This window comes from Haemaphysalis longicornis, unplaced genomic scaffold, assembly GCF_048455015.1.
Source record: "Haemaphysalis longicornis isolate Haplotype H1 unplaced genomic scaffold, Haemaphysalis longicornis Haplotype H1 scaffold_6, whole genome shotgun sequence".
NCBI classification, from domain to species: Eukaryota; Metazoa; Arthropoda; class Arachnida; order Ixodida; family Ixodidae; genus Haemaphysalis; species Haemaphysalis longicornis.
Window position 1 is genome coordinate 64,898,159 of NW_027526407.1, and position 12,720 is coordinate 64,910,878.

The 12,720-nt window shown below is 47.7% G+C and overlaps 1 protein-coding gene across 1 annotated transcript in view; it reads left to right on the top strand.

The window, feature by feature from the left end:
* Positions 1 to 12,720, top strand: part of Ktub (Tub domain-containing protein ktub) — a 165,984-nt gene that overhangs the window by 14,038 nt on the left and 139,226 nt on the right. The window contains exon 2 of the mRNA XM_077674638.1: positions 7,400 to 7,493. Within this exon, the coding sequence (XP_077530764.1) occupies positions 7,400 to 7,493 (94 nt within the window). The remainder of the gene's footprint in view (positions 1 to 7,399; positions 7,494 to 12,720) is intronic.

Consider the following 12,720-nt stretch of genomic DNA (forward strand, 5'->3'; position numbering starts at 1 on the left):
TGACGTAGAGGCGAAGATTGAAAGCAGGGGAGCAGAAGTAGGCGAAGCGGCGCAGGAGAGTGGCGCTGGGCCGGCGCAGGTGTCAGTGCTGGCTGCCTGGTAGATAAGGCGCTACGTGGAACAAAACGGCGGCGTTACTGTTACGTGAAAAAAAGCAAACGCGCACAAAAAGTATTCCAAAATGATCCAAAAGTGATCACAAAGCAACTGTGCTTGCGGGCCTTGATGATTTACAACACAAAGAAATCTTCCAAAGGAACTCAAGAAGAAAATCGCCCGGACGGGTTAAACTAATCTCGGTACTTGTCTGGACTGTCCTGTCACAAATGCCACGCATCCCTGCTAAACGTGCAAAGGGATGTCCTGCCGTTATTTGTTAAGACTTGAATTGTGTTGGAACGGCAATACAGTTCCTCAGGTGGATGCACCGTTTGTTGTACATTTCTCCGTGTTTTGAAGATAGCGCACGTGAACAAAGCAGGGGCGGTATTCTCGTAACTGTCCCTTTTGAAAACGTCCCTTTTGCGTACCTTTCACTGTGACGTATTTCCGTTTAAGCAGGAAGCGTTGGCAGTAGGTTTGCCGTGTTTGCGTCATGTCACTTCCGGTTGTTTGCTTTTAGCCAATCAGTGCTCGCCAAAAGGGACACTTTTGAAAGGGACGTAAAAGGGACAAAACTCGAGAATACCGCCCCAGATGATTGTTTGGCCTTACTTCCCCAAGTGCGCCATCCCTCTAGCAACATGATTAGACTCGCTGCGCCCAGAACTGGACCAAAACTTTCGGAAAGTGCAGGTTCGTCCTCCTAAGTGCCTTTACAGAGCGTTCGAGATGGCAATCTGATTACCATCGTGGAGACTACATTAGGCAACGTGGGGGAGAAAAAAGAGAAGCGGCGGAGGCGGCAGAGTGAAGAGAAATGTTGTTAGCGGGTCGCAGCAGCACGGACGGTGACGACAGACACAAAGCCATAGCCACAGCCATATCCACAGCGCGAAAGTACCGAAAGCAACTCACGCGAGAGAAGCGTCGTCTGCTACGAGAAAATATCGTCTGCTAAATGGTCCCGCGCGAAAAACTCGTCGTCTGCTTTCCCGCCGCCGCAGCGCGTGTCAAGGATCGTCTGCTACGCGTAGCGGGGGGCGATGGGAAATGGAAACAAGTACAGTCGCCTAGTCAGTTGCGCGAGAATCGAAGCTTCCGCGGTTATTGCAACCGGGTCGACAATCCATTGTTGGCAGCACACCAGACCGCGTAGGCCTTCCCCGCGGTCGATACACAAAAGAGAGATGGAAAAAGGCTCCCCTCCATCTCGCACCGCAGTCGTGTGGTGCCTGTTCTTTTTCGCGCCAGGAACGGAGCTCGTGTTAGACTGCACGCAAACTGAGCGCGTCTGTATAGCGTACGGCCTGAGCAGGGCACGGAATGCTCTGCTGATGCGGTTCTCAGGAGATTGGCGGACGGAAAAATAGATGAAATAGATGACCGTGTTCTCTTCGCTTCTCCCTGCCGTACGACCTTCTATCGTGGCCTGTTTCAGGGCTCGTCTGCAACTTTTTTTTCTGAGTTGTTATTGCGTCAGACGTAGGAACTCGTTAGGGGGAAAAGTTGTTCAAGATCACCAAAACTTTGTGCATTACATCTGAGTGTTCATTGAATCGGAACGTGAGCAAGGCTAAGCATTGTATTATCCGCTCGTTTACGTAAATAACGTGCAAAAAAGTTCTCAGGCACTGATGGCGTCATTGAACCTTGCAACACCTCGGTAGTAACGACCCCCAGAAGTTTCTTTATGTTTACAACAAGTAGGGGCGGACAGGCTACGTTGAAGCAATATCGAAAATTTCTCGCCTGCAACGTCATTGCTTTGGTGAATGATATTAATCAAAGAAAGTCTGTGAACGATCTAGCAATAGCTGTTTTTCTCGGCACTAAAGCAGCTTATAATGGTGTTGCTCACGGAGCTATTCGAAAGGAGATGACGTTTGTAGAGCTACGGTGGTGCATGTACTTCTGTTTCTGCGACTACTTACACAACCGCTACGTCTACATGACCAGTAATGAAGGCGACAGGATTCGGCATGAGATTACACAAGGTGTTCCTCAAGGCGGTGCTTTGAGTCCCACCTTGTTCAACATCTGACTCCTGACCACATCCCCAAAGCCCTACATGTCAATCAATCAATCAATCAATCAATCAATCAATCAATCAATCAATCAATCAATCAATCAATCAATCAATCAATCAATCAATCAATCAATCAATCAATCAATCAATCAATCAATCAATCAATCAATCAATCAATTAATTAATCGACCAATAAATAAATCAATCAATTTATTCGTTAAATAATTATAATTATTCATTAATCAATCAGAGAATAAGCACGGGGAGGGTCAAACACAAGAATTTGTGCCTGTACGGTCACTCCCAGGTGCGTACACCGCCGAAGCCTATACCCGCAGTGTAGCACATAACGACGGTGGTGTACTGGGCAAAGCTTTTAACAGTAATGTGCGCTGCTTTTGGCAAGGCGTTTCGTGTTTGGCTGAACCAAGCCACCTGCCATATTTTGATTAAGCCAACTTGTTGATTGCCCGTTAATAGGACGATTACGTTCAAGCGATCAGTCGACTGAACCTCAATCCATTCGACGTTTTCAGAAAAAGCATTGCCATAGATCCCTATTACGAACCGGTTTCTAAATTAGACGCTCTCTTCGCTGCTTCACCCCATACCTTTGTCGCACCTCCGCGGCTGTCGTACAGGGAGAGCGAAGGCAAAAAAAAAGCTCTAAGCCACTCCAAAGCTGGCCCTTCCATTATTAACACCCTCCGTCCTAGGTCACGCGAACATTACCCAGCAGCAATTTACGAACGTGGTCGATGTCTACAGCACGGCGCCTTAGTACCTGGGCGCAGCCAATCGTTGGAGTGATCACACGAGGGGCCCGTTGCGATCCGCGACTCACGCAGCCTATCTCGAAGCTGACAGAAGAAAAAGGCTGACTGCTTTAGGTGCCGCCTCCTATTCAGGTGATGCAGCACGTCGGCAGCACGATGAGAAGAAGCACGTATTACGTGCAGACGCCGGGCAGCACTTGCGCAGTGGCGTGTCGGCCTGTGCACAAAGCACAGTTCCCTGTTTTCGTCTCTTCAGTGCCTGAAGGACGTGCGCGCCATTTGAAGGTGTGCCATGCGGCGTTCCCGTATACAGTGAACTTTATAGAAAAGAAATTCAGCGCCAATCCACTCTGTGAAGGCGGATGACAGGAAGAGCTGTTTGTGGATTGTTAGTGGGCCACAAACTTCCGCTTAAACCGTATACAGTCACGCTGGGGAAGCGTTCAGCAAGATTGCGATTCCATTTCGCTGTTCAACGCACAATATGGGAAAGTCGGTTTACAAAGACAAAGCTTACAACGATGTCCTTAAAGGGGCCATGAAGACAAAATAGAAGTTTTATTCGAGCAAACAATGCTTTATTCACTGCGAAATAATCGATTTAACCTAAAATTTTGATTCTCGCGCCAGACAGACAGACAGACAGAAAAACTTTATTTCAGTTAATGCCATTCAGGTCGCTTGTAGCCGGTGGCATCCACTCACCACCAGCAACCTCCTCAGCCCTGTCGATTAGCAGGATCCGTTCCCACTAATCCTCGCGCCAAAACGTGTGTTTGAACGACGCTTGCCGTAGCATCATAAGAACAGTTCTTTCTGCTACACTTGGTGTGGAGCGGAGACTTGTTTACTGTTACTCAACCTAGACGGTGCCACCACCCCGCCTAATAAGCCTTTTTTGTGCCTGCCCTAGGCAGCGCTAGTATTAAACCAAGAGTGTAAAACATGGGTATATTAATCCTTTTTGGTAAGATGACATGTCATCACCCCGCTTCAAAGGGGAAACCAATAGCAATCATCATCATCATCATCAAGCCGTTATCTGCCTTTGGTTTGTTTGTGACCGTATTTAAACCCGGCTTGTTTTTGTTCATGAAGAAAATGATCGTTTCGTGAAACATGGTGCTCGCTCGACAAATATGGTCACGCAAGACACCGTCGCTTGCGTCAGTCGGCCAGTGTCGTCTGAAACAACCCCAAGCCTCGAAGTGCTGTGCATCTAAACCAAGCATAGTGCGCGCAGTACCGTCAGCACTACGCATCGGCGCTTCTATGTTGACGTGGGCTTTCGTAACTTCCACTGTTTGTCCTACCCTTCTTACTGATATAAAAATAATGTACCCTAAATTTAAGCGCAAATAGCTCGTTCGGCAAGCTTATACGCTCTGCCTAATTTTTTGCGTTTGCTTTTGCCGACCTCCGCCAATTTCAGAGCTTCCACATATGACATCATAGGTTCTGTTGCGGGAAATGAGCTAGTGGGTCGCATGGTTATACATTTTTTCCTAACTATATAGATTATTTGAGCGCAGTTCACGTTAAAAAGTGGTGTCAGCATGATTCTAACCAGGCAATCTTTTTGGTGAACCAAACTTGCATTTTGTCTTTGTGTGGTCCCTTTAAAGGCCGCTGTACTTCTAAACACAAATCAATGGCTTCGAAGGCATTTTTCAGGAGCAATATACGGCATCTGATACCGAATTGTGAGGCGCTGGGGGCGAACGGGTGGCAAGATAAAGGGTGTGCCGAAGTAAGCAGGTGTGAGTAGGCTTCAGTCGCCCCATCCGCATTTAGAACTGAGGTTTGTCGTAGTAGAACAGGTGGTTTAATCATAGCCATATTGAAAGGAAAGGGGGATAGGACCGAACCCTGTGGTGTTCCGCGGCTACCAAAACGCATGGAGTCCGTCGGAGGCCCGTCATCGTTAGCCTTGTGATCTTTGCGTTAAGGAATCCGCAGTGGGAAACACACAATCTCAGAAAGCCCGCTTGCAAAGGTCAAGCTTACACCGATATTCTAAAGACAGCTTCACTCATGAACACAAATGCGTTGCTGGGAAGACATCTTGCTGTTGTTTTCAGTTATGAGGAGGGACGCTCAGACGTTCTCACATAACAGGAGAATGCATGCTTAGGTGCCCTCGTATGTTTTCCAAGAATACACCCAAGGAAAAAAATTCCGGGGCCATCTCCACTAACCCAAAACCTGGGGAGGGGCGATGCAACTGTATTCTTGGAGCCTTAGCGTTTTTGCAAACGGAGATGAAACCGTTGGGAGGTAAAGGTATACAGCTTTGCTGTAAAAGTCTCGTGTCTTCGAAGAACGACGCGTTCAAGCGGGAGGTGTTGGAAAACGAGTGCCCCAGGGGGTTCTTTTAGTATACGCGTTACGTTCTAGCGCGAGGCGTAAACGATTGTCCCGGGGTTTTAGTACCGTCACTACATCGACGATGACATGAGACGACGACACGAGACGCCGACAGCACAAGCCCCTAAGGGGCTTCGACCATAAAAATATTGAGGGCAGAAGCTTCGAGCGTTCAGAACCAATGCCGTTGCGGCCACCGTGGTGGCACGGCTAAAATTTAGCATCAACGGTGTTGTCTTTTGTAGCTTTAATGCAGCATACGGACAGTGCGGGTCCGCTAAAAGCAATCGTGGGTATTTTTGTCGTTGTTTTTGTGAATCCAGAGATTTGGTCTAGAAGATAGCGACTAGTGGTAATAAGCATTTATTGGTGTAAGTTTGAGAGTAGGGCTTCTGAGTTCATCCTTCTCTGTTCAGGATAAGTCTATAATATTATTAATAATGCTATCATCCTTATCGATTGGGGAGACCATAGGCGGAAAGTTTTCATTTTCCCGTGGGGGATGGGCTGGGCCCCCCAACCTCGCTCTCTCTCTCTGCAGCCCATGATGTCTGTAAGATGATGATAATGATGATGACGATGAAATGTGCCCATCATCATAATCACCATCATCATAGTGTGTATATAATATAGTATATAGGGATTTCGGCGCACGTAAATGATCCCCACATGTAAAAATTACTCCAGCGCCCTCCACTACAGCGCGATTCAAGCCTGGGTGCAGAATTCGGTGCATGCACCATAATCTGAATGTGATTCTGATTTTCAGCGAATCCGGCTCGTCCTCATTTTGAGTACTGAATGAATTATGTACAGTTATGACCTCTGCTTGAAAGGGACGCTGTCTTCGTCCCTAAGAACTGTAAATTATTAGCAGAGCTTCTTTTTCCATGAGTAGTCAGGATTGCCTGCTGGAAAGAGTAGCAATTGTGAGACACAGAACATTCTAGTGCATTTGACAAGCCGCTGATAAAAAAACAGCCGAAGGGGTAGCTGAAGACTGCAGCCTTGTTTTCATGGTCAAAAAAGGACGCAAACCAATATAACGCGAGGTGAGCACGCAGAAACATATTCATTCCCTGAGCATAGGCTATCCCTAACATTAGACAATGACGGTTAGTAGGCTCCGTCCTTCTCTTTAGGAATATAAATTATCCCTGTGTGTATATTTAAATGTATTTTGTGTGTAAATAGCTTTCGTAGTCAAAAGCTAAAAAAAATTAAGAAAAGTGCTTCTGAGCACTTGCAGTGCTTCTAGAACATGAGCAGGCTACTGAGATGGAGGTCTAATAGTTAGGGGCTGTAAGGGAATAAACCGCCCTACGTGAATAAACCGCCCTGATGGTGACACACGCTTCCCCTTCTCTCCCCCTCCCCCCTCCCTGAGGGGTATTTGTCCACGAGTCATTGTAACTCTGACCTTTGTATTTTAGACCACTTTCAACATACCGCCACTGGAGTTTAGTATTGTCACACCCCCTTACTGTCCACACTGCCAGATGCCAGTACTCGTCACACTCTACCACTTAATCTGACACCACTCCAACTTCTCTCTGTACTACTCTATCCTTTCGAATGCGTACCGATGCTTCTTGAGACGACGTCCCATTCGAAGACCCCAATTTTCTTCAGCCTTGGGGTCATTCGACCCAGCGAGTTGTCTCTCAAGATTTGTTTATGACCCGGTCCTAATTGCTTCTCGTACAACACACGATTTCCACTCTAGCCTCACTCCACTGACATTCGTGACCTCTTTCATGACCTTCCTTGAATTCATTCCCATGTACGCTAATCTCCCTTGCATACCTTTCCTTCTTCCCTCAATGGTCTCACGGCCTTCCTTTGGTTCACTAGAAAGTACGACAACAACAGCAGCAACGCCAAAACAACTCTTGCCAGCCAAAAAAAAAGAAAAAGCGCCCCACTGACATGAACACTGCACTTGTGCCTAATCCGATCATGGATCTCAGCGTTTGTTTTACAATCCGCTTTTAAACGCAGGGCGCCAGTCGACGGCTTTTGTTCGAAGAGATTCCAGTCCACTGCTGGCGCTTAACAATGGTGGTGCCAGGTGGCGATAATTAGGGACAACGCCTCACAATCTCTCTTTCCTCTTCTCTCTTTACAGCACGGATTGGCCGGCCGCCCCTCCCGGCAGCGCCGACGACGAGCGACCGTCGTCTCCACCGACAACACAGCGCCAGAAAAAGTTGGAGCGACAGGTAACGAGCGCCCGGCGATTTCGCCAATTAGAGGCTTCTTGCCGCGCAGGTGAATACATACTGTGCAAGTCAAACCACCCCTACAGGGAAAAGCCTGGACGATTCAGCCCGGGAGTTGATGGCAGGACGGTGGTTTATTTATTAATGGCATTGAAGGGCAACCAAACAACAATGCGGAAAGCAAAAATACAGTGTACTAATCGGAACGCTGCGAATACCAGGCACTGCCTTCGTTTTATCGGGGCATTTCTTATCTAGCGTGTGTGGCATGAGTAACTGGAATGAGCCTCTCGCTTCGCTGCTGCAAGAGTTAGGCCTACGAGACGGCGTGTATGGATGGTAACGGTGAATGAGAAAGAGAGCGGTAATTTTTCTAAGTTGTTGACAGTCAGGTGTCATGAACGTGTATCTGCACGAGTAGTAATGGTGAGTGAAAAAAAGGGTGACCATTTTTCAGAGTTGTCCGCACTCTGCCGTTGTGAACGTGGGTGGGCTATATTGTTATATGCATACTCGTCGTAATGTCCAGCATAAAGATTGCTGTAGCAATTAAATGATAGCGCACTTCTCCCCTTTAAGAAATGTAACCAACCAGAGAAAAGAAACGATCCGATCAACAAAATCTTTCATTCTGTATTTCAGTCTTCGCTCCATTGTGTATCGCTGCGTTGCGCTGGCTATCTTTAAACATCAAATAAATTTGGTGGCACGTAACAATTCACATGAGGTGTGCCGAACAATTTTATGAGAACAATTCGGAGAAATCATCAGCATATTTATGTCCGTCACTGCTTCATCCAACCTAAAAACTGGATGATGCTTAAGCGTCGCCTTTGAGTGCGGAACGCGATAACGTTATCATACTCGGCGATAAAGAAGACTAGAGCACGCCCGGAACAGATATGCGGCAGCGAATCTTTCACATGTGTATGAAGAGCGAGCGCGCACTGCGACGCATTACACCCTAGCGCTCACTTCATCGACACCCGAGTGGTGTCCTCTAGCGGTGAAAACTTTCCGCTCCGAGTCGCATGCTACCTGTTGGGGCAGTGCGTTACGATTCTGGGGCTTCAGTGGGCTCCGCAAGGTGGCGCCAAGGGGTTTTTGCATTGGTGGCGTTAAGGGAGTTATGCATTGTTTTTTGAAGCCCGGGCGGGTTGCTTGCGGACAAAAACGCTTATCCACGAGCCTGTGCAGGAAGAACTGTGCGCAGGTTGTGGCAGGGAGCCAGGAACCATGCGACATATTGCAACGAAGTGCAAAGGTATCCGTACAGTCCTCAGTGAGGAAGGCATCCAGCTTCCGGAAGCCCCCGGCTTTAAGGTTAGCGGAAAAGTGAATTGGATAGCAGTAGAGGTTAGTAAAGGAAGGTTAGAATGTTGGTAGGAAAAAAATTACCCCACCTTCCCGCGAGGGGAACCCGGTGGAGATGCGACGCATCTTGGGGGTTCACTTGGTGTTCCCCTTGGGTTGATTCTCTAATTGCGTGAAACGTGTGAGGAACGCGTATGATGTATTCTTTATTTAACACGCGGCGTAACGTTAACGATGACGGCCTTGTGGTCGCTGAAGTGTACGGGTAGTGGATGGTGAAGTAACGGGACCACCGTGCAATTTGCAGCGAAGATTAAGTCTATACACGTGCCCGAAATAGGAACGCCGGTGCTGGAACGACCGCGGCTATGACGCAACGTGGCGCGGATATGACGCAACACAATCCAACACAATCCACTTTAATTCAATCCAATCCAAGCCAAGCCAAGCCAACCCAATCGAATCCAATCCAATGCTCCTCGCGAGAGAGTGTTCGCTATCGGAGAGGAGAGGGGGTGAGCGGCGGAGAACGTACCTCGCGCGGCGAGGAGAATGGGGGAGGGGTGTGGACGGACAACAACAACGCCCTATCGAGGGACAAGGCGACTGAATGAGATGCAGTCGCGTCTAAAAGCAGAAAAGAATTTGGGAAGACATGTGAACGAGGAAGTCATACTAGCAGAAAAATTCCAGAAAGGATTTTTTTTGGCGAGGTGATTGTACAGGGGCGTTACGACTAAGGTCGCTGTGCAAATCCACCCCGTTACAAAGGGGAAGCCGCTAAGCATCATCATCAATCGCGGCAAGGCTGCCGACGACGGCGGCGGCTTTAACGGTACATGTTAAAACCATCCCTGTCAGAGCGAAAACACATTTTGAGGCTAAAAGGCTACAGATTTCCTGCAGGAGAAGGCGTTTTGTAATAAGTACAGAGATCCTTCCTGCTTCGGCCACCCAAGGATCGGTGTCACCGTTGTATCTTTAACCAGTGCAGAACACCACCACCACCACCACCACCGCCAACAACAACAACAACAACAACAACGACAACCACAACAGCAACGCTAACCACCCACAGCAACAACAACAACAGCAACTGCAGCAATAACAACAGCAACACCACCACCACCACCACCACCAACAACAACAACAACAGTAGCAGAGCAGCAGCAGCAGCAGCACCACCCCCCCCCACTACCACCACCACCACGAGCAACAACAACAACAACAACAGTGACAACAAAAACAACCGCAACAGCAACAGTAATAACAATAACACCAACAAAATAAATAAAATAACAACGACGACGACAACAACAAGACAACAATAATACAGCCCAAATAGAAGCGGAAACAGAATAAACAGCACTAATACCTATAACAGCGTCAAAACTAGTTACCTTTTTTTTTGCCGGCTATTTAAACAATCCCCAATGAAGTGGGCTTTAAACCGGCTCTAGAAAGAACCCCATGCTCTTTAATTTATGCTCAGCTGAGAGGAAATTACAAACTAAGGTTTTGCGCTCCGGCCATTTAATTTTGTATGGAGCGCATTCCTTCCGGGGATGTTAAAATTTATTCTTCAGTCGATGTACTGCTCAAACAAACAAACACATAAAACATGAAACGGGAAATTGAAATCCTGTTTAGAATGTCAGAAGTTACGTACCTATATGCCCTAATTTCATCTCGCATTTCCCATTTCGTGCACGGCAAAAAGCACCTGGTACGGGTGCAACGACAACAACCTCTCCCCGATGAAAATTGAAATAATTTTTTTTTCTGTTCAGCCACCCGCGCTCGAAGCGCACTCAAATTTATTAAAAGCTCGATGGAATAAAATAAAAACAAAGCGTGCGCTTTTCTTATCAACGCTCGCGTATTGCGCCAATATTTCTTGTTTCTAAAAACACTCAGGTCGGGACGAACCGTAATATTATACACAGCGAATACCTTTCCCACCGTCTGCGCTTCCAGGTCGCTATTACAGAAAGAATGCCCGAAGGCAAAACTCGGCAATGCGCAATAAAAAAAGGCAACGAAGACGCAACGGTATCGCAATCAGCCCCCTGAAAATGCTACGACAACAACACAACACAACAACAACAAAGCGATAAACAGAACTCGAAGACCAAGCGAAATACTTTATTTGAATCGCTTCTTATATATCATTTTTTCTTCTTCAACATCACGCGTCTACCTTTTCTTTCTGGCTATAACAGACCAGCGCTTCCACCCCGGTCGGGCGAGGCGAATATGTCTCGAGATAAATGAGTTATGTTCATAACTTACCTCTGCGTTCGACCGTCGGTTCCTTCGAATTGGAAGCTAGGTAGAATATTCTCTGCGCTTATTACTTACAACGTTTTTGCTTTTCCTCACCGTACGAGCTCGCTACCTCCGCTCCCCCCAACATCTCAACTCGACCTGCGCGAACCCTTCGAACTTGGAATCACCTCCCGCTTTCATTTTGTGCTACTATTTTGCCTCCGTGGTGGATACACCGTGATGAGGTGGAAAGGGGGACGGGAGGTCAGGGAGCGGAAGTTTGATACTAGCGTCGCCTCCCTCCTCCCTTCCCCAAACCGGCCACGTCTGCGATGGCAAGTAGCGAAAATCATTCCGCTAGGCGATCACCCCCCTTCCCCGGCCGGTCTTCTGACAGTCTTCGTTATGAAGCAGCCGTCGTATTAAGAATGATGGCCTCAGTCACTCGAGCGAGCCTACACGTAGCACCGTCAGCCTCCAAGGTTCTACCCTATTCCCTCTCCTTTTCCCGGCCACCTTGTGTAAGCGGACGCATAAGCAGAAAGTCGACAGACCGGGCGGTTCGGCCCTTTATATATACCGGATAGCAGGATCTATGCGTTCATCTAACGGCTTGCCAGTACTTTCATCCCGTGTGCTATTGCTTCTGGATGGCCGCCTGGCTGGTCGTTCCTTTACCGAACTCTGTAACGTCGGCTTGGTCAGAAGGCCGGAAAAAAAAGAGAAAACCCTGATTGCCTTAGTGATCGAGTGTTAGTGGATCAACACTAATGAACGAACTGAAGTTCCGAAACGTTAGTTTGAAGACCAGCACTTCTGAGTTAGGCTTAGGGGCACCCAGAGGTGACCTAGGGCTTCTCTCTCTTTTCGAGGTGAATGTTTTTCCGTCAACCGAGCTAAGAGCTAAGAAAAATGCGGGGGGATAGTGTGACGACCTGAATGGCACGCGCTATGTTTCCACGGAAACGTTGCAGTCAATATTCATATCGCTGTGAACTCTGTAGTGAGTACATTCGCAAAAAGCTGCTGCTTCTCTGGTATTTTTCTCTTTTATTCTTGTAGCAATTTATTTTATTCATTTTTAAATGCACGGGAAACTTGAACCCGGGTGTATCGGGGTCTTCGCACGATTGATGTTGATGGCAAGAGGAGTCTTGTAACCTCCCGCCGCCCTGGAGCGGTTTGGTGTTCTTTCCTCAAGCTGGAATGGCCAGCGCTTTACGCATCTAATTTTTCTTCTCCTCTACTGATTCGAGGAAAATTCTCGAAACTTCGTTTCACCTCTCTCTCCTTCTTATAGTAATCGTTTTTTAAAGAAAAATGTGAAATCTAAAGTTCTCGGAAGTGATGTCTTGACTCAAAAGAAAGAAATGCACTGTGATGCCAAAGCGGCGTAGATACACGTGCACCGTTACCTCGACAGTTCTGTCATATTTGTCCTTCTTTCTAGCGTCCATTTCTTCGGGATGGCTGACCGATGCAATATCGGGTCGCTCACCCCTGGAAGGGCGACGCCCGTAGCGAACGCACACGCACGGTCGGCATAACGGCTTATCCATAATGTCACGGGCAAGCTATATAGCTACTTCTCGGGGTTAGGCCGAGCTGGGAGTAAATTTTCGGCACTAAACTCTGCACTTCCCGC